Source organism: Arachis hypogaea, chromosome 9, assembly GCF_003086295.3.
Source record: "Arachis hypogaea cultivar Tifrunner chromosome 9, arahy.Tifrunner.gnm2.J5K5, whole genome shotgun sequence".
NCBI classification, from domain to species: Eukaryota; Viridiplantae; Streptophyta; class Magnoliopsida; order Fabales; family Fabaceae; genus Arachis; species Arachis hypogaea.
Window position 1 is genome coordinate 6,430,697 of NC_092044.1, and position 23,788 is coordinate 6,454,484.

The window sequence follows — 23,788 nt, forward strand, 5'->3', positions numbered from 1 at the left end:
TAAAAATATAATTAAAATTATATTTTTTACTATTCAATAATATTTTTATATATTTTTAAAATTATATATCTTTTATATTTATCATAATAATAGTCAATTGTAGAATTCACCATCTCACTAATCAATAGTAAATTTTATGATGATACCATAAAATTTTGACACAAACTAGCTAGTAAGAAAGATTCTAACATGAACCATATAACATATAAGACAAGTTAACTAACGACAAAGATTTAAATATAACAAGATGATGCTAAGTATTTCATATGAGATGATTATTATGACTTAGCAAAACAACAACAACAAGGGCAGGGGCAACAGGTAAAGCAGCTTGGAATCTTAACAATGGCCAAACATGACTTAAAGCAACCAGAAACTTGTTGCCAAAGGCATAAAACACCACAAAGAGCACCACCCGGCAGCTTAACACAGTTGCAGAACATGGAGTTGTTCCCTTTTCCAAATGTGAATCCACTTGAATTTACCGCACCTTTGGTGTTTTGCTTTCCACTATTGTTGCTGGAATAATTATTAGAACTCATGTTGCTTCTTTAATTTGGTGTGTATGATATATTATGGAGGCCTTAATTCAATTCAATTATGTAATGTCTTAGACCTTAGTGATCCTCCTTATGCCATTGGACAAGGATTAGGCATGGTTTATTTGTATATCTTATTCAGGTTTTTAATTAGTTTTTTTTACTTTGGATCCTTAACTTTAATTATTTGCATCTGATTCTAGATTTCCATATATCCAGGCAGGGATTATAACAAAAATATTTTACCATTATTTATGGATTATAGTTGCCTTTTTGATATTAATATATAGAGGAGTGCTACATATACAAGTCTTTTTGACTTACAAGTCTTACAAGTTACTAGGCCTTTTAATGCGTTATTCAACGTTTCCTATTTTCAAAGCGCTACACTCAGAACGGTTCTTCTTCTTCCTCTTCCTCTTCCTCTTCCTCTTCTTCTTCTTCGTTTTTTTTTTATTTTCATGGTTTCTGAAATCAAGCTTTGAAATCGTTTTGAAGAAGAAGAAGCAGCAGAAGATGAGGAGAAAGAGAAAGAGTTCTGAATTATGCAACGAATTTTGGGTGTATTTCTGTAATCATTTTGAAGATAATGGAACTTCAGAAATACACCCAAACGATTACAGAAGTACACCCAAAATGATTACAGAAATACACCCAAAGGATTACAGAAATACACCCAAATGGTTACAGGAATTCACCCAAACGATTATAGAAAATACACCCAAAGGATTACAGAAAATACACCCAAAGGATTTAAAGAAATACACCCAAAATTCGTTAAAATACATTTTATGCATAATTCAGAACTCTTTCTCTTTCTCCTCCTCATCTTCTACTGCTTCTTCTTCTTCAAAAACGATTTCATCATGAAAAATCGAAAAAAAAAAGATAAAACAGAGAGAAAAGAACGTAAATGAAGAAGAAGAGGAAGACGATGAAGAAGAAAGTGCAGAAACGAAAGAAAAGGAGAAGAAGAATGTGCAGCAAGAAGAAGAAGAAAAAGGAGAAAGAGAAGGCAAGAAACGAAAGAAAAGAAGAAGGAGAAGACAAAGAGGAAGAAGAATGGTTGGAAGCGTATTTTGAGCGTTAGTTTTAATTGAACTTGTAAGGCTTACAAGCCTTAATCGCTTGTATGCGAAGAATTACTCTAATATATAAGGTTTTAATTACTTGCAATATATAAAGAATTGAATATATAGTGCTTAAGCAATTCCTCCTACTTTGGTTGAAGCCTGAAATCACGTATATCTTCTTATTGGATGAAATAATATTTGAGCGCTATGTTAAACTTTAATCCATTAAGAATAAATTGACAAATAAGTCTTCTGAAAGTTTATATTTTTGGACAAATTAATTCTTAAAAAAAAAAGACTAATAAAATTTTCTAAGATAAGAATATAAACAACTGAAATTTAAATTAAAATTTTCTATCCCAATTATAAGGACTAATAATTGTCCTTATCTATTATGATAGAAGTCTTTATTAATATTTTTTTTTCAAAAATTAATTTATTTAAAGTATAAATCTTCAAAGACTTATTTGTGATTTTACTTAAAAATTTTGTATATTGGAAAGGATGGGTCATTTTGCATTTGATTTAGCTTGTTAATTTTTTTACTTCGCCTCCTTAACTTTGCATCCTATTCCATCCTTAAGAATAAATAATTTAAAAGAAAATGACATGGAATATGATATAAACTTTGTTGCTTACCGTTTGCATATTGCAGGCTTCTTTTAATAATTATTTAATTTAATAATTAAAGTTATCACATTTAATTTAATATTTATAATTTTATACATGTGATATTTATAATTAGTTATTTATTTTATTTAATATTATTTAATTATTTTACAATAATTAAAATTACAAAAAATAAAATAATTAATTTTATATTACTTTAGATTAATTTTTTTAAATATTTTTTTGTCTCATATATAAAAGAAACTCATTTTGTTGCTTCATGTCTAAACTAAAAAATATTCTTTGAATGATACAACTAAGAGATGAGGTCACTATGATGATACAACAGATGAGATCACTAAACTCATTTATTGTATAATATATAGTATTGCCACTTTTGACTTATTCTTACTTTTCTTTTCTTTTTAGTTTTTATTATCAATAATGCTATATAAATAATCTTTTTGTACAATTATTATACAACTAAGAGTTAATTTTTTTTTTCATATTTGTTCACATAGTATTATTCATATTCTTGCAAAAGAAATTGTTCATACATATAGTATATAATTATACAAAAATATTATTTGTACACTAAAATCAATCACTAAAATTAACTACTAATGTATTTATGTATAAATATATGTGTGATTTAATTTACTTTTAATGTGTATTTATATTTTAACATATATTTTATATTGATAATGTTGCGGCCCAGCCCAGCTGGCACAGCAGCCAACCCAGCCCATAAACAACCCGATCCGCGCGATCGGAAGGGCGTCCACAACCCGTCCGGTTCTGCGACCCGAACACGCGCCCCTTTAGCCAGCTGCATAACAGTTGTGGGGCACGAAGCTTCCTAGAAGGTGGCCTTCCCCTGTGGGACCCGCCCTACTGACAGAGTATATAAGAGGAGGGCCCTACCCCTCCCCAGAGGTACGTCACCATATCCCCTATTCTCATACCACCTGCACACCTTCTGACTTGAGGTTGGAGTGTCATTGCAGGTGGCACCTCCCTCAACTCACAAAGAGCTCGGGAAGTTGGCTACTCTTTCCACTCGTGCCCCAGACCCAAACCGATACCAGGCCCCACCTTTTCACCTGACAAGCATCCCTGAACCGTCCGGTAATCGACTAATCGTACATTGGCGTCGTCTGTGGGGACATGGACTTTATTTTGGGCATAGTAAGGGCGGACGACGAAGGCGAGCCCTGCGGGGAGGGAATGGACCCCAGAAGCGGTAGGGTAGCCACAGGCGCTCCCACTCGCGAGCGCACCAGATCTCCCCCCCCCCCCGCGACAACCCGAGAGACGACCCTTTGGAGGAACAGGCAGTGATAGCGTAAGAATAATACAACAACTGTGCCACAGAGTGCAAAACCTAGAACGGGAAGTGGCCAACAGAGAACGCCATCAACCGACTCCCAGTCAAGAGCGTTCCTGATCTCCTCAAAGGAGAGAAAGAAGCCTCCGAAGAAGTCACTCCAGGCGCACTCCAAGCCCCCAGACAGAGTCTGAGAGCCAGGAAAGTAGGGAAGTTCCAAGGAGACGACGAGATCCTGTGATTTACTCCCGATCACCGATGAGAGAAGCTGTAGAAGAAGACCGAGAAGGCAGCAGAGAAAGACCAAGAAAAACCCGACCACAGTAAGAAGACAACAGAGAGAGGTCAAGGAGAAGCCGACCACACAGGGAAGACAGTAGAGAAAGAACGAGGAAAAGGCGACAACCGGTGGTCATAGGAGCAACTCCTTTCCATCACTCGATCTTGGAAGTCTGGCTACCGAAGCACTTCGATAAGCCAACGAACATGAAGTATGATGGGACCCAAGACCCCCAGGAGCACCTAACGACCTTTGAGGCCAGGATGAACCTGGAAGGGGTGGGCGATGAAGTAAGGTGTCGCGCTTTCCCTGTAACCGTAGCTGGGCCGGCAATTCGTTGGTTCAACGCCCTCCCTCAAGGCTCCATAACCTCCTTTGCCAACATCAGTTGCGCTTTCTTGGCTCAGTTCACTACACGTATCGCCAAAACGAAGCACTCGATCAATCTACTGGGAGTAACACAAAAAACCGGCGAGCCGACCAGGAAATACCTGGATAAATTCAATGACGAGTGCTTAGAGATCGACAGCTTAACCGATTCGGTAGCCAGCCTATGCTTGACCAACGGGTTATTGAATGAGGATTTCAGGAAACACCTTACCACCAAACCCGTTTGGACAATGCAAGAAATTCAGAACGTGGCTAGGGAATATATCAATGATGAAGAATCAGCCAGGTCGTGGCAGCCCGCTTCCTCCAATGCTCGCCCGCTCAGTGGCGGGGAAAGGTCAAAGGAGCACTCCAAAGACGGAGGATCAGCTAAAACCTTCAAGTCGTTTTCCCGGGTAGGAAAGTTTACCAACTATACCCCCCTGACAGCTCCAATCGTTGAAGTCTACTAGAAGATTGTAGACAAGGGCATCTTGTCGCAGCCCCGACAGCTCAAGGATAGGACGAGAGGAAAGAAAAACCTCTATTGCGATTACCACAAGGGCTATGGCCACAAGACCCAAGACTTCTTCGACCTTAAAGACGCCCTGGAGCAGGCCATTCGGGAGGCAAAGCTGGCCGATTTCTCCCACCTTATAAGGGAACCGAGGAGGCGGGACCACGAATGGTCCAGCAAGGACAAAAACTGTGCCGTGAGACAAAGATGAGAGCCTGAGGAGGATAATGAACGTGGCCTCACTGTTGTAAATGTAATGATCGGGAGAGACGTTCCCCCTAGATCGAAATCGGCTAGCAAGAAGGACGCCAAGGTCTTAGCCATGTCTTCTGGCTCCACGCTGCCCTCCCAGAGGGTACCGTCGATATCATTCGGCCCCGAAGACCAATGGTTTGACGATGTGACGGAGAACCCTCTGATGATGATCACGGCCAGGGTAGGCACCGCCCTGGTAAAACAGATCCTAGTAGACACGGGAGACGATTCCAACATCATGTTCCGTAATGTATTTGATGCTTTAGGCCTATGGGATGCCGACTTGAGGGGCCACCAACACGGCGTTGTCGGCCTGGTTGATAACTTCATCAAGCTTGACGGAGTAGTTTCCCTCCCTGTCTCTATTGGCGGAGGTCGAGGGAAGAGGTCGCTAATGGTAGAGTTTGTTGTCTTAAGAGACTCCATGGCCTACAACCTCATCTTGGGGAGGAACCATTAACGAGTTTGGAGCAGTTATTTGTACCAAACTACTGCTAATGAAGTTTGTTGCTGATGACGGATCAGTGGGGACCGTCAGGGGAGATTTGGAAACGGCGGTCGCATGCGTCAATGCCAGCCTTACTCTAAGGAAGAAATCTAAGGAAGCATCCGGTGTCTTCCGCGCCGACCTAGATGTCAGGGTTGATGACAAGCCCAGGCCAGAACCTGAAAGGGACCTCGAAAAGTTCAGGGTCGGCGATTTGGATGAAAAGTTCACCTTTGTAAACAGAAACCTGCCTCACGACTTGAAAGAACCCCTGATGGAGATGATCAGAGCTAACGGCGACTTGTTTGCCTGGACTCTGGCCGACATGCCGGGTATAGACCCCCAGTTCATGTCACACCAACTAGCCATAAGAGCAGAAGCAAAGCCGGTGGTTCAAAGGAGGAGGAAAATGTCCCAAGAAAGGGCAGAAGAGGTGGCCAGGCAAATGGCCAATCTACTAGAAGTGGGCTTCATCCGGGAACTCGACTACTCGACTTGGCTGTCGAACGTAGTCCTAGTTAAAAATCCCAGTGAAAAATAGAGAATGCGCGTGGATTATTCCGATCTCAACAAAGCATGTCCCAAGGATTCTTTCTCCCTTCCCAACATTGATGCCCTTATTGACGCGGCAGCAGGTATCGATATTTGAGTTTCATGGATGCCTATTCCGGGTACAATCAGATACTGATGCACCGGCCAAATAAGGAGAAAATGGCATTTATAATGCCAGGAGGGACATACTGCTACAAGGTGATGCCGTTCGGACTGAAGAATGTAGGGGCTACGTACCAAAGGCTGATGAATAAGATATTCAAAGACCTCATCTGCGGGACGGTAGAGGTGTACGTAGACGACATCTTGGTCAAGACCACCAAGGCTGAGGACCTCATCATTGACCTAGAGAACGTCTTCTCCTCTCTTCGACAACACGGCATGAGGCTCAATCCACTCAAGTGTGCCTTTACCGTCGAAGCCGGGAAATTCTTGGGGTTCATGATAACCCAGAGAGGAGTGGAATCCAACCCGGAAAATTGCAAAGCAATCCTACAAATGAAGAGCCTGAGATGCGTGAAAGATGTCCAAAGGTTGGCGGGCAGACTCACCGCGCTGTCCCGCTTCCTCAGTGTGTCGGCGGCCAAAGCGCTACCCTTCTTCAACTTGATGAAAAAGAGGATAGCGTTCGAGTGGACCCCGGTATGCGAGAAGGCTTTCAAGCACTTCAAAGAAATAATCTCGGCACCACCCGTCCTAGGGAAGCCTAAGAATGGAGAAGCACTGTACTTGTACTTGGCAGTAACCGATGAGGCATTGGCAGCGGTCTTGGTGCGAGAAGAAGGGAAGATCCAACAACCAATATATTTCGTGAGTAAGGCACTACAAGGAGCAGAGCTAAGGTACAGCAAGCTGAAGAAGGTGGCATATGCGCTCCTGACCTCGTACCGCAGGCTGCGACAGTACTTTCAAGGGCACTAAGTAATCGTCAGGACGGATCAGGCAATCCACCAAGTACTCCAGAAACCTGATCTGGCGGGTAGAATGATGACTTGGGCTGTTGAACTCTCCCAATATGACTTGCAGTATAAACCCAGGCACGCGATCAAGGCTCAAGCCATGGCTGACTTCCTGGTAGAGGTCATAGGGGACCCTGCCGGGACTCCGAGCACACGGTAGAAGCTCCATGTGGACGGAGCATCCAACCAAATGTTCGGAGGAGCAGGAATCATCTTAGAGAACCCAAGTGGAGTTGTATACGAGCAGTCAGTCAAGTTCAAATTCCCGGTATCAAACAATCAAGCAGAATACGAGGTCTTACTAGGCAGCCTAGCTCTATCAAGAGAGGTTGGAGCTACCAAACTGGAAATATGTAGCGACTCACAGGTCGTGACCTCGCAGATCAATGGGACCTACCACGCCAGAGATTCACTATTACAGAAATTTCTGGAGAAAGTCAGGGAATGGAGTAAGCAATTTGAGGAGGTCACAGTTCAGCACGTACCGAGAGAGAGGAACGCACGGGCAGACCTCCTATCAAAGATGGCGAGCACAAAACCAGGGACGGGGAACCGATCTCTCATTCAGGGTTTGATAAAGGAACCGACAGTGTCGTTGCATCTGACCCAGGTAGATCCTTCCTGGATGAGCCCAATCATCGATTTCTTGGAAAAGGCCAAACTCCCCAGCGACGAGAAGGCGGCAAAGACAATAAGGCGAGAAGCATCCAAGTATACAATCATACAAGGCCAATTGTTTAAGAAGGGGCTTAACCAACCTCTGTTGAAGCGTCTGCATCCTGACCAAACAAACTACGTCCATAGAGAAGTCCACGAGAAATGCTGCGGCCACCACATCGGAGGAAAGGCCCTAGCCAGAAAGCTTGTCAGAGCTAGTTATTACTGGCCCTCTATAATGGCAGATTCTAAAGAATTCGTTAGAAGGTACAAAAGATGCCAAGAGAACGCCAACTTCCACAAAGCACCAGTGGCCGAGCTAAGCCTACTAACGGTTTCCCGACCTTTCTCGCAATGGGGAATCGACCTGTTAGGACCCTTTCTGATCGGGCTAGGGCAGGTCAAGTACTTAATAGTGGCCATCGATTATTATACCAAGTGGATAGAAGCCGAGCCGTTAGCTAGTATATCCTCGGCAAACTATCGGAAGTTCATGTGGAGACTTGTGATAGCCAGGTTTGGAATCCCGAAAGTCGTTATCTTGGATAACGGGACCCAGTTCGCTGATAAGAAATTCGGAGAGTTCCTTGTCGGCCTGGGCATAAAGCAAAAATTCTCGTCAGTAGAGCATCCCCAAACCAACGATCAAGTTGAGGTTGCGAATAAGGTTATCCTGCAAGGCCTCAAGAAGAGACTTGACCAGAAAAGGGGGCATGGGCGGACGAGTTAGCCTCAGTCCTCTGGTCCTATCGCACGACGTAGCAATCATCTACCAGGGAGACCCCCTTCCGACTCACATATGGGGTAGAGGCAATAATACCTGTGGAGATCGGCGAGCCTAGCCCACGGATGCTCCTAGGAGGAGTTGAGGAAGCCGTAGAAAAGGATTTGATAGACGAGGCCAGGGAGACGGCCCATCTATCAGAAATGTCGTTAAAGCAAAGAATGGCCCTACGTTACAATGCCAAGGTACTCAAGAGAGAATTTGAATGGAGCGACCTGATCTTGCGGCGCAACGACATAGGGCTACCGACTCCGGGTGAAGGAAGGTTGGCGGCAAACTGGGAAGGCCCATACAAGGTGAAGGAGGTCCTCGGCGATGGCGCCTACAAGTTAGAGCAGCTGGACAGCAAGGAAGTTTTGAGGACCTGGAATGCGGGCAACTTAAGGAGATTCTATTCATAGTAAGCAAGAAGTGCCAACCGAGCAGATGACCTGCCGCTGTAAACAGTTTAGTAAGACCTGTGTTATTTTCTGTTGACTTATTTGCCTTTGTCATATATTTACTATTACCTTGTCTTAGAACCATTTACCTATATTATTCATCTACTATTTGTCGTTTCTTTTTTACGTTGAGCATCGCTAATTGAATGGCTACGCCGGTTAAACAACGAAACGGTATGCCGGGACTGATCACCCTGGAAACCACCAAAGTAAAGAACGTCGTCGTGCGCGGTTACTAAAACAATAAAAGCCACGGTCCGGCTTCACCGATTACCAGCAAAACGGTAAGTAAATATAAACAAATAGCCGACTACTAACAGAACGGTAAAGAGGATACAAAATAAAAGGATTACCAACAAAGCTAGAAGAGAAGTAGTTCGGTATATGCCGACCAAACGGCAAGCATATTTGTTAAAATTACGAAAGTTCTAAATCCACAAAAGTTTACAGTATACAAAGCTAAAAGTTACTTCGTCGGCATGTCAACAATCTTGCCATCCCTAATAGTTTTGAAAACGCCAACAGCCGAGGTATCGAAATTGGGAGCCAGTAGCTTCACTTGAGCCTTGAAGGCCTCCTCAGTCATCAAGATGGTACTCTTGCCCTGCTTCAGCAGCTTCACCCTGGGCCGCCTTGGCCGACGAGAGGGCCTCATCACGCTCCTTCTCCAGCGTGACCACCTGACCCTGAGCAGTATTAAGTTGACTTTCCAGGGTGAGCTCTCGCTCGATAAGACGCGCCACGGAGGCGTCAGCAGTCTTAACCTTTTCCTTAGCAGTTTTGACTTCCTCCTCAGCAACCTTTACCTTCTCCTCGGCTGCCTTGGCCCTCTCCTCGGCAGCAGCAAGTTGTTTCCGAAGCAACTTTACTTCATCTCTGTACTTGGCATTGGCCTTGACAGAAGATTCAAGTTTTGTTCCCAAATACCGTGTTTCCGCCAAGGCAGATTCCACCTTCCTCGCTATAGCTGCTCCTCGATGCAAAGTTCGGTACATCCACCTTGCTTGCGAAGCAAGGTCCCCACCGTAAAAGAATTCCTCAGTGCCGGGAAGCAGCTGGGAATTGATAAATTTTCTGGTATCAAAGTTCTTCTCCATAACGGTGAGATCCCCCTCCGGACTGGAAGACGACCTCCTCTTCTTAGGATTCTCAACCAACACTTCAATTTCAGGACTAGAAGGCGATTTCCTTTTCCTTGATTCGTCACCCTCCTCCTCGTCCCCCAGATCCCCCTCTGGTCGGGGACCCGAACCAGCCCCTGCCTCCTGCTGAGGACCCGAAGTGGTGCTGGTTCCATGCCCCTCCCCCTGAGTAGGTTGGGATGGGAGCTCAGGCTCAATGACATCGTCAGCTGGCACCTCCTGGGCAGGAGTAGCGGAGTCATCATCACTGCCATCAGCTAAGAAGATGTTGAACAAAGCATCAAGTCTTGTTACCTCGGCAGACATTGACACTGCAACAAAACACAAGAGCCTGTTAGTCGTCAAACCGAAACAACAAAAAGGACAATTATAAACACGGGTAAATCGCCATACGGCTACTTACATATATAATTCCTAGCCATGTCCCGATCACCCATGAGGAGATAGAAATCAACGAGATTCTTCCTAAAAGCAGCCAACAATACGTTGGCAACCCTCTTGTACTCAGGAGATAACCCTTTATATGTTATTTTGGTAAAGGCGTTAGCTCCCGCCCCGAAACTCTAGTAAGTCGGTATGCGACGTTCCCCTTCTAATGTCAGCCAAAAGGGATGCCGACCTTCTGCGGGACGGACCTTGAAATACTTATCCTTAAAATCGTGATAGGAATCTTCGAAGACGCCGAAGATCCTCCAGCCTTGGGCCACCCGGAAGGACATGTAGCCCTTTTTAGCTCTCCCCTCTTTGGAAGGATTTGTTAAAATAAAAAGAAAAAGAAACACTTCGACGGAGATCGGCAACTCCAGATGCTCACACACCATCTCAAAACAGCGGATGGAAGCCCAGCTGTTCGGATGCAATTGGGACGGCGCCACGTCACAACGATTAAGTAGCACCATTTGGAAAGGGGAGAAGGGAAGGCGAACTCCCAAGTGAGTAAACATGGTCTTATACAATCACATCCAATCAGGGACCTGGGGAGAGTGCATATTTAATTGATATATTCGTTCATTGTCGGCAGGAACGAAAGCTGCATAATTAGCCTCTTCGTCGGTTCCTCCACAAAGATAGTCGGCCTGTCGGAACTCCGTAAGTTCCTCTAGGGACATTTGATTAGGGGCGTCCTTCACATCCGAAGTCACCCAAGCATATCGGTCATAGGGTGCCGGTCTCATGACCCTCACGACAGGACGCTGAGCCATACCTACAGTGGGGGCACCACCCAATATCAGTCTAAAAGGCCGAGAAGCTGGTAATAATACCAGAAACTATAACTCACCTATTCGACAACTACAAAACAAGGTATAAATCTACAACCAATAGTAAGGCCAGAAAAAAAAATCCTAGAATGGTAACCCCCTACAGTATCTACCTAATGCTAAAACGCCAGTAAACATGCAATTCAAATCAAGAGTGCAACGACAGGAAGACGAAAAATGAAAATAAGCAACTCCATAATACCAAAGAAAAGAATAGGGAGCTTACCAGGATATTGGCAATGATCAGGAAGGATCGAAAAGCTGGGAAAGATCTGAACAAAGCAGGGGCTCGTAGCAAAGATTTTGGAAGAAAATGGAGGAAGCAAAAGAAACGAAGCGATAATATAATGAAACCAGAGAAAAACTGAAAAGAAACCAACTCTAAAAAGCGTGAAAGGCAGGGGCAAATTAGTCTTTTTTCATGGGGTTTTGAATTACCCATTAAGAGCATTAAATGCTCAACGCGAAGAACGAGGCGACAAAAGATGCTCCCAAATCACGAACAGGCATACCCGCGCGCAGAAGGCGCGTCCTTCCCACGGACGACCGACTAGGCGACGACTCGCGAAAGAGAAAGCAAAACGCGCCACCAATGGCATTCATAGCCATAGCTGACGCGTTGGGGGCACTGTTGCGGCCCGGTCCAACTGGCATAGCGGCCGACCCGGCCCACAAATAACCCGATCTGTGCGATCGGAAGGGCGTCCACAACCCGTCCGGTTCTGCGACTCGGACACGCATCCCTTTGGCCAACTGCATAACAGTTGTGGGGCACGAAGCTTCCTGGAAGGTGGCCTCCCCCTGTGGGGCCCGCCCTACTGACAGGGTATATAAGGGGAGGGCCCTACCCCTCTCCAGAGATACGTCATCATATCCCCTATTCTCATACCACCTGCACACCTTCTGACTTGAGCGTTGGAGTGTCATTGCAGGTGGCACCCCCCTCAACTCACGAAGAGCTTGGAAAGTCGGATGCTCTCTCAACTCGCGCCCCAAACCCGAACCGATATCAGGCCCCATCTTTGCACCCGACAAGTATCTCTAAACCGTCCAGTAACCGACTAACCATACAGATAACTAATTTTGGTTATTAATTTTAGTGGACATGTAACATAGTCAATAATTATATATTATTCAAATTCTTGCGAAAAAATTCATTTTGGCCTGAGTTGCCTATCTTAAGGGAGTCATTTTGAAATTATCGCCACTCGTGTTGAAAATTCAATGTTCACTCATGTTGAACTTGAATCTACAAGTTTGAGGGGTTTTTTTCCCAAACGATTTGAAAGACATTATTCTGTCTTTCATTATACGTAATCATAACTTATTTTTTGGTCTTTGTTTGTCTTCATTAATTATTTCTTGAATAAATGTATAATTATAAATGTATGTTGTCATATTAGATTATAGATGTTAAATTAAATAAAATAATTTTAAATTATTATTTCTCTAACATTTTAATTATTGTAACAATTACTAAATTTGGAACAAATTAGTTATGCAATACATATCTTTTAATAAGTTTAGGAACTAATGAGTAATAAACAAATATTAGAAGGATTATGTAACGTGTATACTAAAATCAGCTATTAAAATAAGCTACTAATATAAAATATATGTTGGAATATAAATACACATTGAAAATAAATTAAACCATACATATATTTATACACAAATATATTGGTGACTGATTTTAGTGGTTGATTTTAGTGTATAAATAACATTTCTCATATTAGAAACTAAAGTGGTCATTTAAAAAAAATTAAGGACTAAAAATAAAGAAATGAGTAAGGAGAAAGAAAGAGTGTTAATCTTTACACTGAACTAAGGTTCAAATACATTGATTTGATTTTAGTGTCCATTTTATAATATTTTGAATCTTCCTTTTTTTTCATGTATACATTTTTTATATAATGATCCATTTTTTTAAAAACCTTTTCACATAAAACTATTTTTTTTCCACTTGTATTTTTAGGGAAAAAACCCGAACTTAGTACAACAAATATGATGCTAAAGACACAATTAACATGTATGCGAGCTTTTTATTATGAGTAGAATTAGATCAGAATTGCTACAATCATTATTATATTATTAGCATTCAGATATATGAAAACTTCTATAAAACACAATATTAGATAGTAGTAATTGGATCACAATGCAAAGATAATAAGACAAAATTTAAGATAATGATAGTTATTACATTTCAAAGACAAGGAAGAGTGTTTTTTTATTAGAATCCACCTATATATAGTAATAGAATCTATCTTACTAAGAAAAATATTATGATAGTTACTATTATATAATTAACATCATTCTAAAACATTTTAATTGAGATGATTATGACTTATCAAAACAACAACAACAGGGACAAGGACAGCAGGTAATAAAGCAGCTTCGAATTTTAATTTTTGCGAAACACGACTTAAAGCCACCACCTCGCAGCTTAATACAATTGGAGCAAAATATGGAGTTGTTGCCTTCTCCAGATGTGGGCCCAGTTGAATTCAACACTCCTGTCATGGTTTGCTCCCCGCTATTGTTGCTGGAGAAATTATTAGAACTCATGTTGCTGCTTTGTTGTGTATGATTATGATATATTGTGATGAAGACCTTAATTAATTAAATTTAATGATGTATTTAATGTTTTAGAGCTTTGTGATCCTCCTTATGCTATAGTGCTGTGTGTATATATATACACCGGTCAAGAATTAGCGATGTGGTTCATTTGAATATCTTATTCAAATTTTTAATTAGTTTTTTTTACTTTGGGTCTTCCATTGCATCTGATTCCAGATTTAAGTTTCCAGGCACCCAGGAATCGCAAGAAAAATAATATTTTATTATGGATTATTAACGTGCTATATAGATATAAAATAATATAGGCATGATGAGAGCGAAATTAACCGAGGCATGATGAGAGAGAGAGAGAGAGCGAGAGCGAGAGAAAGCGAGAGTATGGGTGGGAAACATAGTCAAGGGGTAGGTCTAAGGAACAGGGCAAGGAACCCAGGATTTGGAACAGAGAAGAGTATCGACGGCTAGAATCTGAGTTTTTCTCCATTTTTGTGGATAATCTCCCGAAAGATATATCAAAAAGAGAATTGTTTTAGTTATTCAACTGGACTGGGCGCATCAACGATATATATCTGTCCAAAAAATGGAAAAACGGAGAGATCTACATATTTGCCTTCATCCGATACACGACGAAAGGAGGGGTATCGAAAGCTATAGCGAAAATGAATCGTCTGAGGCTGAGAAGCAAGATCCTCTTTGTAGGAGAGGCTAGGTACAGAAGAACCTCGGGACCAACGAACGTGGAGAAGCAACGACGGGAAGATCATGCACCAGACCCATCGGTTAAGCAATCACAAGGGATTAGACACGATGAATCCTTGCTCACTGGGACAGAGGGAAGGACGAAGGAAACTATAAAGACTGGGCATGAGATTGGCGAGACTAAGGTACTGGAAGCTGCAGTGGCGCCAGATAATATTGAATGGCTACAGCGAAGCCTTGTAGGGATTACAACGAAGCCGATTGATTTTAATTCCTTGAGGGGTACAATAGCTAGGCAGCTGCCTTCTGTCGTCCAAGTTCGGGATCTGGGAGATCATAAAACTCTTTTGACCTTTGATACTGTCCTAAATGCGGACGAAACTTACACGTTTAAGTTGAATGATCTCTTGCAAACTTTTCATAAAGTAAGGAAGTGGAATGAATTGGAGCACAGTGATACCAGAAGGGTGTGGCTCGAATGCTACGGCCTCCCGTTGCATGCATGGTCAGTTGACAATTTTAACTTGATAGGCGGTCTTTAGGGAACAGTAGTTGGGTGTGCGAAAGAGACAGAATTATGCAGTGCTTTCACTGTAGACCGTGTCTTAGTTGATACGGACGCTATGGAAGTGATCCAGGAGCGGATTTGTGTCGCTGTTGGCTCTGAGAGGTACGACGTTCTGGTCAAGGAGGTTGGGCATGGAATAGGTGGCATACAGGCCAGGGATTGTTTTATGGACAGTGGAGTCATAACTGATGAGATATTGCATCAGAACATAGCAATTATGAGTACGGAAGGAGTTTATAGGCAGGAAAAGCGACTATTTTCATCAAAGGGAGCTGAGCAAGATGAAGCGTCGCTGATGGTGGTGAACCAAGGAGGGGAAGATGACGAGGGTAAGATGGTAATTCCTGCTGATTTTTTAAATGATTGGGTTAAAGGCAGTATAAATCAAAATTGCGCAAAAATAGTAACGAATCAAATCATTGATGGCGTCAATCAAGAAATCTCATATTTTGAGCGTGAAAACACTTCCAGTTATAATCCGATCGTACGATTACTTGTGAATTCCCTTCCTTGCTTAATGGGCTGCAACGGACAAAAAACTTTGAAAAACAAAAAAGAAAAAATGGAGGATGCTCTAAGGAATGGGCCAGGAACAATGACAGGAGGCTGGAAGGTTGCTATATTGGGCTGGGCCTTATTCCATCAGCTGCTGGACCTGAACCGGGTTAGGAGAAGAGCGCTCTGCAACCCGCCAATCCACTCCTGAAGGCGCAGCAGGGTTCCCTCGAGAACGAGGTGCACTGCCTTACTGGGGAGTGCGACACCTACTGTGGGGTTGGGAACGAAGGGAGCCCGGGAAGGTCAGATCAGGGGAGCCGGCTGGTCCGCGACGGTGTTGACCGAACCCGCACCGGCAGAAGATCTAGGGTGAGTCATGCTGGGTGTGCAGGTATTGACAAGGAGGAAGACAGTCCTCCAGGCGTAGTGGCGGAGAACCTGGAGTGCGCAGCAGCGGCGTCGGGAACGGGGAGCAGCGAAGAGGGTGGAGACAGTCATGGTGTGGTGGAAGAGAAAGAGGTAAGCATGGCGGATGGGGATCCTGGACTAGGGGGTACATGTAGGATTCAGGCTGAACAGGGGGGTACGGAGCAGAGGCTGACCAGTAATACGCTAGCCTTGAACAGTAAGCAGGTTGATGGGGTGTAGACAGATGACCAGCGCTTGGAGGAGCAACTATTGGAAAATAAAAAAACATTGGAGCTGGCTTTGGAATCAGGGGCTATATTATGCAATGAGGAAGAGGACATAATGGCAATTCTTCAGGCTCAAAATGAAGAAATAGCACAAAAAAAAATTGGCAAAGCAAAAGGTAAAGTTGCGGCGGTGCAGACCAAAAACTAAAAACCAGGTGTGTAAAAATAGTTCAAAATGACTTTCTGTTATTGGAATGTTAGGGGGTTGCGGGGTGATGGGAAGATGAGAATGGTGAAGGATTTGAAAAATAAATTTAACCTGAGCATGTTAGGATTGATTGAGACTAAGAGACAGGTGGTGACAAGGTTTGACGTCAATAGGATTTGGGGATGTACCGGGACAGGGTGGGAATATGTAGAGTCGGACGGTGCATCGGCGGGACTGTTGATGATTTGGGATGACACATTTTTTCAGATGAACAACTGTTATAAGGGGAAAAGATGGTTATGTGTTGAAGGTGTTGTGCTAAAGAATAGCTTCAACTGTGCTTTTTTCTTGATCTATGGTGCACATAGTAGAGAAGAGAAGCGCCAGGTGTGGGAGGAGTTGAGCTACATTGCTGGGTTGTGCCAGATCCTCTGCTGCTTTATGGGGGATTTTAATGAAATAGTGTATGCAGAGGAACGAAAAGGTACTGTTAGTCTGCCTGTATCCGCAGAAGAGTTTAAGAATTGGATTCAAGACATGCACTAAGTGGACCTGCCACTTACAGACCGCAAGTTTACTTGGTTTCGAGGTCGTTCGTGCAGTCGACTTGATAGAGTTTTGGTAAGTGTGGAATAGTTAGAGGAGTTCCCTGAGACTTGGCTACGAGGAGGACCAAGAGGCTTGTCAGACCACTGCCCTATTATTGTGGAGGAGCGGAGGATGAAGGGAGGTCCTAAGCCTTTTTGGAGTCTTGACGCGTGGTTCACACATGACGGCTTCCTTCGTATGGTTAAGGAGGAATGAGAGGGTCTAGGGGAGTTGCAATTTACGGATAAATTGAAGGCGCTAACGGGCCCGTTGAGAAGTTGGCACAAGAACAACTTTGGCGAGATGAACAATAAGATCTTGAAGTTTGAGGAAGATATCAAAAATGTTGATGATATAATAAGTGCTGGAGTGTATGATGCTACTATGGAGGCTAGAAGGAAGGCGCTAGTTACTTGCTGTGAGCGATAGTATGTGAGAAAAGAAATCCACTGGAAGCAAATGTCTCGATCTCAGCAAGCCAAGGAAATGGACAGAAACACAAGGTACTTCCATAATATAGCGTTATCAAGAAGGAGGAATAATCGAATTGATAATTTGGTAGCCAATGGAAGACTGATAAGGAACCAAGGTAGAATTAAAGTAGCTATTAGAGAGTTTTATAAAGATCTGTATCATTAGGAGAGCTCTCCTTTACTGGGGTTCCGAGATGGGCTAGTGGGAAGGATAGATGCGGAAGAATCAAAGTCCTTTGAGGTGATGCCTTCAGCTGAGGAAATTAGGCAGGCAGTGTGGGATTGTGAGTCCTCGAAGGCGCCAGGATGTGATGGGTTCAACATGAATTTCATTAAGCGATGCTGGGATGAGATTGGAGCGGAATTCACAAGAGCGGTTATGGGGTTTTTTCAGACAGCCAGGCTACTCGCAGATTCCAATATTACGTGGGTGGCGCTGGCCCCTAAGTTCACTGGTGCAAAGGAGATGAAAGACCTCAGGCCTATTAGTATGGCTGGGTGTATGCATAAGGTTATTTCAAAGGTACTTGTTAGGAGGATGAGAGCAGTGATGCCTAGGCTAGTAGGGGAGACTCAGAGTGCTTTTGTGCAAGGTAGAAAAAATCATTATGGGGCTCTCATAGCCTGTGAAACAGTGCACTGGCTTAAAAGGAGAAAGGGGAAGGCAGCCATAATCAAGTTAGATTTCCAAAAGGCTTATGACCGAGTCAAGTGGAGCTTTGTGGATATTGTGCTGGAGAAGATGGGGTTTGGTCGCAGGTGGAGGGCTTGGGTTATGGAGTGTGTGACTACAGCTTCGATGTCAGTTTTGATTAATGGATCACCAACTAAACCGTTTAAGATGGAAAGGGGCTTGAGACAAGGGGATCCACTTTCTCCATTCCTGTTTGTGCTAGTTGTGGATGTCCTACATAGAATGATTGGTGAGGCAGTTAGGAATGGCAGGTATCTCCCCTTTGGTGGTTGGTCGAGACAGTGTGGAGCTCTCACACCTCCAGTTTGCTGACGACACTATCTTGTTTTGCCCACCACATGATGAGACCATGCAGAATTACAAGCGGCTACTGTGCTGGTTCGAGCTAAAGTCAGGGATCAATATCAACTTCGACAAGTTCAGCTTGATTCCACTCAATTGTGAAATGCAGTGGGTACAGCGGATGTGTAGACTATGGGGTTGCAAGGAAGGTACCCTCCCTGTTAAATACCTTGGAGTTCCCTTAGGAGCTAATCCAAGATTGGTTAAGACCTGGAAGCCTATCATTGATAAGGTGGAGGAGAAACTAAGCTTATGGAAAGCTAAGGTGCTAAACAAAGCGGGGAAGCTGGTACTTATAAAATCGATCTTGAATAGCTTACAAGTGTATTATTTGAGTCTATATAAGATGCTGAAAGCGGTTGCGGAGAAGTTAATTTCCCTACAAAGAAGATTTCTGTGGAGTAAGGAGGACGGGGAACAGGGAATGGCGTTGGTAAAATGGGAGTTGGTGCAGGCCCTAAAAAAGTCGGTGGGCTGGGAGTTGGAGATGCTATGGTTCGGAACACCGCACTATTGTTCAAGTGGTTGGGGTTTTACAAAGGAAGAGTGCCCTTTGTGAAAGAAGGTGGTCTGTTCATGTAATAACTTGAGGCCTAATGAGTTACTATCCACGCAAGTGCTCCCTACTAGAGGAGGCCCTTGGAGGGATATCTGCCATATAGATTTCAAGGAGCAATATCTGAGGGATAAGATGATTACAGGTCTGGCTATGGAGGTTGGTGACGGACGAAAGACTCGATTTTGGGAGGATGTTTGGTTGCATTGTGGTTCATTGAAAGATCGATTTCGCAGGCTCTTCTCTGTTTTCAAACCAATGTGGGTCGGTTATTGGGGATTGTGGGTTTTGGGATGGGTTAGAGTGGATTTGGAACTTCCAGTGGAGGCGTGAGCTCTTTCAGTGGGAGGTAGAATTACTGAGTCAGCTACATGATGTGTTGAGACCTGTGAGACTAGTGAATAATAGGGAGGATAGAGTCGTGTGGAAATATGATAGACTTGGTATTTTTTCGACTAACTCCTTTGTGCATGTGCTACAAGAAGGAATGCTATCAGAGGATGTCGCCAGTTACAGCTTTACGAAGACCATCTGGAAAGGGTTGGCTCCGCCAAGAGTGGAGCTGTTTGTCTAGTTTGTCCTGGTAGGCAGGGTGAATACAAAGGAACGGCTAAGCCGCCTGGGGATTATTAGTCAGGATGATACGCAGTGTGTCTTGTGTAATAAGGATGATGAGCAAGTCCATCACCTATTTTTTTGCTGTGATTTTGCTTGGCAGGTGTGGAGTGCATGGATATCTGTGTTTTGCCAGCCCTGGGTATTCCCGGAGCGAGTGAAGGACCACTTTCTGAGTTGGACAGATGAGCCGAGAAGAAAGGAAGACCGGAAGCAGCGCCTGAGATGCTTCTACGCGATTATCTGGTACATTTGGATGGAGCGAAATAGGAGGATTTTTCAGAATGCAGGTAAAGGCGTTGACGAGATCATCTCAATGACTGCCATGAGTTGTGATGAGTAAAGAGGCATGCATCCCTAGGGTTGTTGATGGTTATGCCAGAAATGACGTGAGAATGTTGGATCGTTAGGGTAGGAGTCTTTGGAAGTTGTTTGTCTTCTAGTTGATTTGATCCTATTTGCTTCACTATAGTATATTGAGCTCTTTTCCTTTAAAAAAAATATAAAATAATATAGACACATATATACAAATATTTTATTTATTTTGATGACTAGTTATTTTATTGAAAACATAGAAAATAATTTATATAAACAAATGCATGTATATCTGGTGATTTTTTTGGTTCTTAGAAATTTTTTTATAATATTAGTAAATTTTCAACTAACTCCGTATAAAATAAATCACCCACTATAAATTATAGTTGCCTTTTTTTATATTAAGGCTTTTTTTAAAATATATAAAGAATCAACTATATTAAGTATACATTAAAATTAATTACTAGTATAAAATATATATTAAAATATAAATAAATATTAAAAATAAATTAAATAATATATTTATTTATACATAAATATATTAATAATTAATTTTAGTGACTAATTTGAGTGTACAAGTAATATTTTTTATAAAAAATTAAATACTGGTGTAAATAATTCCTCTTATTTTTGTTGAAACTTGAAACCACGTGTATCTTTCTATTGGATGTAATCATGTTTGATTGGAGTTGAATTATTTGCTTAGTGAAATTTTGACATATAGTTTGCATACTCATCTTAAATTTAAGAGTTATGATCGATTAAATCAAAATACATCTTCACTAACTGAGTTGGTAACTTTGTTATATGCTTAATTAATACTTTATGTTCTCAAATTAGTTCCACATATTAACAAATAAATAGGTTTATTTCAATGGTTTTAACCCATTTTTCTCGTTGCAGTTGTTGTTTTTAGGGAAACAATTAAAGATGTGACTACTTTTACGTGACATATACACTGAAAAAATCAATTAAAGAATAAGTATTATTTTGATCCTAACGTTGAGGGTCAGAATCGAAATCGTACTCAACGTTAAGAATGAATCTAAATAAAAAATTACGTTAGAGATAGTTTCGATTTTAACCCCCAACGTTCGATACTAAAACAATATTTATCCCATCAATTAATTATTTATTATATGAGCTATCCTTTGTATATCATTGGAGAAGGAGTGGCCATTTTGCATCTGATTAATAAATAAAATAAATTAAAAAAAATTATATGAAATTTGATATATATATATATATATATATATATATATATATATATATATATATATATATATATATATATATATATATAAAGTATTATTGTTGATTACCATTAGGATATTAATTACGTAAAAGGCTTCTTTTGAATATTCAAGGTTAGTTGTTGGAAATTTCTATATATGCATGTGAACAAGGAAAGCTTCAGAATGTAGCAAATTAAAGAATTCGTTTTTCTAACAATCAAAAGAATCTTCAATTTTTATATACATAATGTTTATGGTCGTATGAGTGTGTGAACAAATATCAATTGCATGAAGAATCTTCTAAAAGAATCACGTTTTGCTTTTCTTTGAATGATATAATAGACGAGGTCACCATGATGAGATCACTCGTGTTCACAAACTTCTATGTTAGTTATGCCACTTGCCACTTTCTTGCTTTTTTTTTTTAGTTTTTATCATCAATAATTCTTCAAGAACAATTTTTTTGTACAATTATTATATACAGTGTTAAAAAACTTTTATATTTGCATATAAATTTTTATAACTCTTAGTTATAGAAAAAAGAAGAAAAATGTTCATATAGTATTACACATTTTGAAATGATCATGACTCATGTTGAAAATTCAATAATGTTCGTTAAGGTTTCTAATCCCACCGATTTAAAAGAAATTAATTGTTTTGTCTTTCATTTCAAATCAAATTCAATTCCAGTTTCTACTATTTTCTAAAATACTAAAGTATACCAATTTATCTCGAGTAAGCATAATGTATGCACCTTAATTCTAAAGGAATATTTTTTTCACTACCTCTTCACTCTGATATTCTCATGCATGAGAAATATTATGGATAGTGTTTTGAAGGTTACTTTTAATTGATGTGATTTGGGTTTGAAAATAAGATCTAAACTTTTTGTTGACGGGTATTTCAATATCTTCTCTAGTAATATGATGTCATCTGAATTTTTTAAAAAAATTGAGGTGGTATCTATAAAAAATTCTGATACTTAAATTAATAAAAATTTTAAATTAAATTTATATAAATTAGAGTTAAAAAATACAAGATAAAAGAGAATATTTATATAATAATAAAGATAAATTATCTTTAATTTTATTATTTTTCTTTTATCTAGTGATTATTCAGATTAAATATGATCAAGGATATAAATATTTAATACGGTACATTAATATTTCTCTCATATAAATACTATTGTGTGATCGAAATAAACATAGTAAAATTGATGTGAAAAATCATCAACGAAATTAACAAACGAAATTATATACGTAATAATATCATTCACATGTATCGTACATATATAATATTGCATAAATAGATTGTGACACATATGATACAGAAACAGAATCTTTTTTAAGAGTAAAATTTCACTTCAACCCTTAATTATTTTATTAACTTTTATTTTGTCCATTATCAATTGAAAAATAATATTTCAGTTCTTAACGATTAATTTTATCAGACACATTTTATCTTTTTTATTAATATTTTTGTCTAAAATTAACAAATTTTGTATATATATTACGTTAACCGATAATATGTCAAAAAATTATTTTAAAAGACAAAACGTCTTTGTTGTATCAGCAATATGCCGTAATAAAAATAGGAGAATTAAACTTTTAAAATTTTTTTTAAAAAAAATATAACTAATTTAAATATATACACATAAACTCAAATATAATTAAAAAATTTTAAAATATAATAATTCAATAAGTACAAATTTAATAAAACTATAAAGATTATGTATTAGAATAATTTAACCCGCAATGTATAAAGAATTGAATAGTGGTGCTATATAAGTAATTCCTCTTATTTTGATTGAAAGTAACTTGAAACCATGAAACCATGTATATCTTCTTATTATTGGATGTAATCGTGTTTGATTGCAGTAAAATTATTTGCATGAAAAAGTATAAAAAAAATTTTTTTAGTTATCCAACATTAATTAATTTTAAGATTTTGTGTTTATAATTTAGGATACAGAATTAAGGATGGGAGCAAGATTTATAATGTAGGATTTAAAATTTAAAAAGATAAAATAATTTTTAAAAAATTGATAAATATTAACTGAAAAAAAAAATAATTTTCTAACATTACTTTGTTTGTCTAGTAAAATTTTGACATAGTTGCATACTCACTTTAAATTTAAGAGGTATGATTAAGTCAAAATACATCTTTACTAACTGATGAGTTGGTAACTTTGTTATATGCTTAATTAATACTTTATATTCTCAAATTAAGTTCCCATATTAGCAAATAAATAGGTTTATTTCAATGAGTTTAGCCCATTTTGCTCCTTCCAGCTGTTGCTTCTAGAGGTGTATGTGACTACTTTAGGTGACACTGAAAAATTCAATTATGTATTTATTTTATGAGCTATCCTTTGTATATTATTATTGGAGAAAGATGGACAATTTTACATCTGATTCAGCTCCTTAAGTTTCTACATATGCATCAGTGTGAACAAGCAAAGCTTAAGAATGTAGCAAATTAAAGAAGAATTCGTTTTTCCAACAAACAAATTAAAACAAGTTTAAAAAATATGAGA

General features: G+C 40.3%; 1 protein-coding gene across 1 annotated transcript; it reads left to right on the forward strand.

Moving 5' to 3' along the window:
- Positions 1 to 7,157: 7,157 nt before the first annotated feature.
- Positions 7,158 to 8,354, forward strand: LOC112708792 (uncharacterized). The gene has a single exon (XM_025760721.1). The coding sequence runs from the start codon at positions 7,158 to 7,160 to the stop codon at positions 8,352 to 8,354; it is 1,197 nt and encodes a 398-aa protein (XP_025616506.1).
- Positions 8,355 to 23,788: the final 15,434 nt, after the last annotated feature.

Excerpts from the sequence above, each read along its gene's own strand:
- LOC112708792 (XM_025760721.1), top strand. The coding sequence starts at position 7,158 with ATGTTCGGAGGAGCAGGAATCATCTTAGAGAACCCAAGTGGAGTTGTA.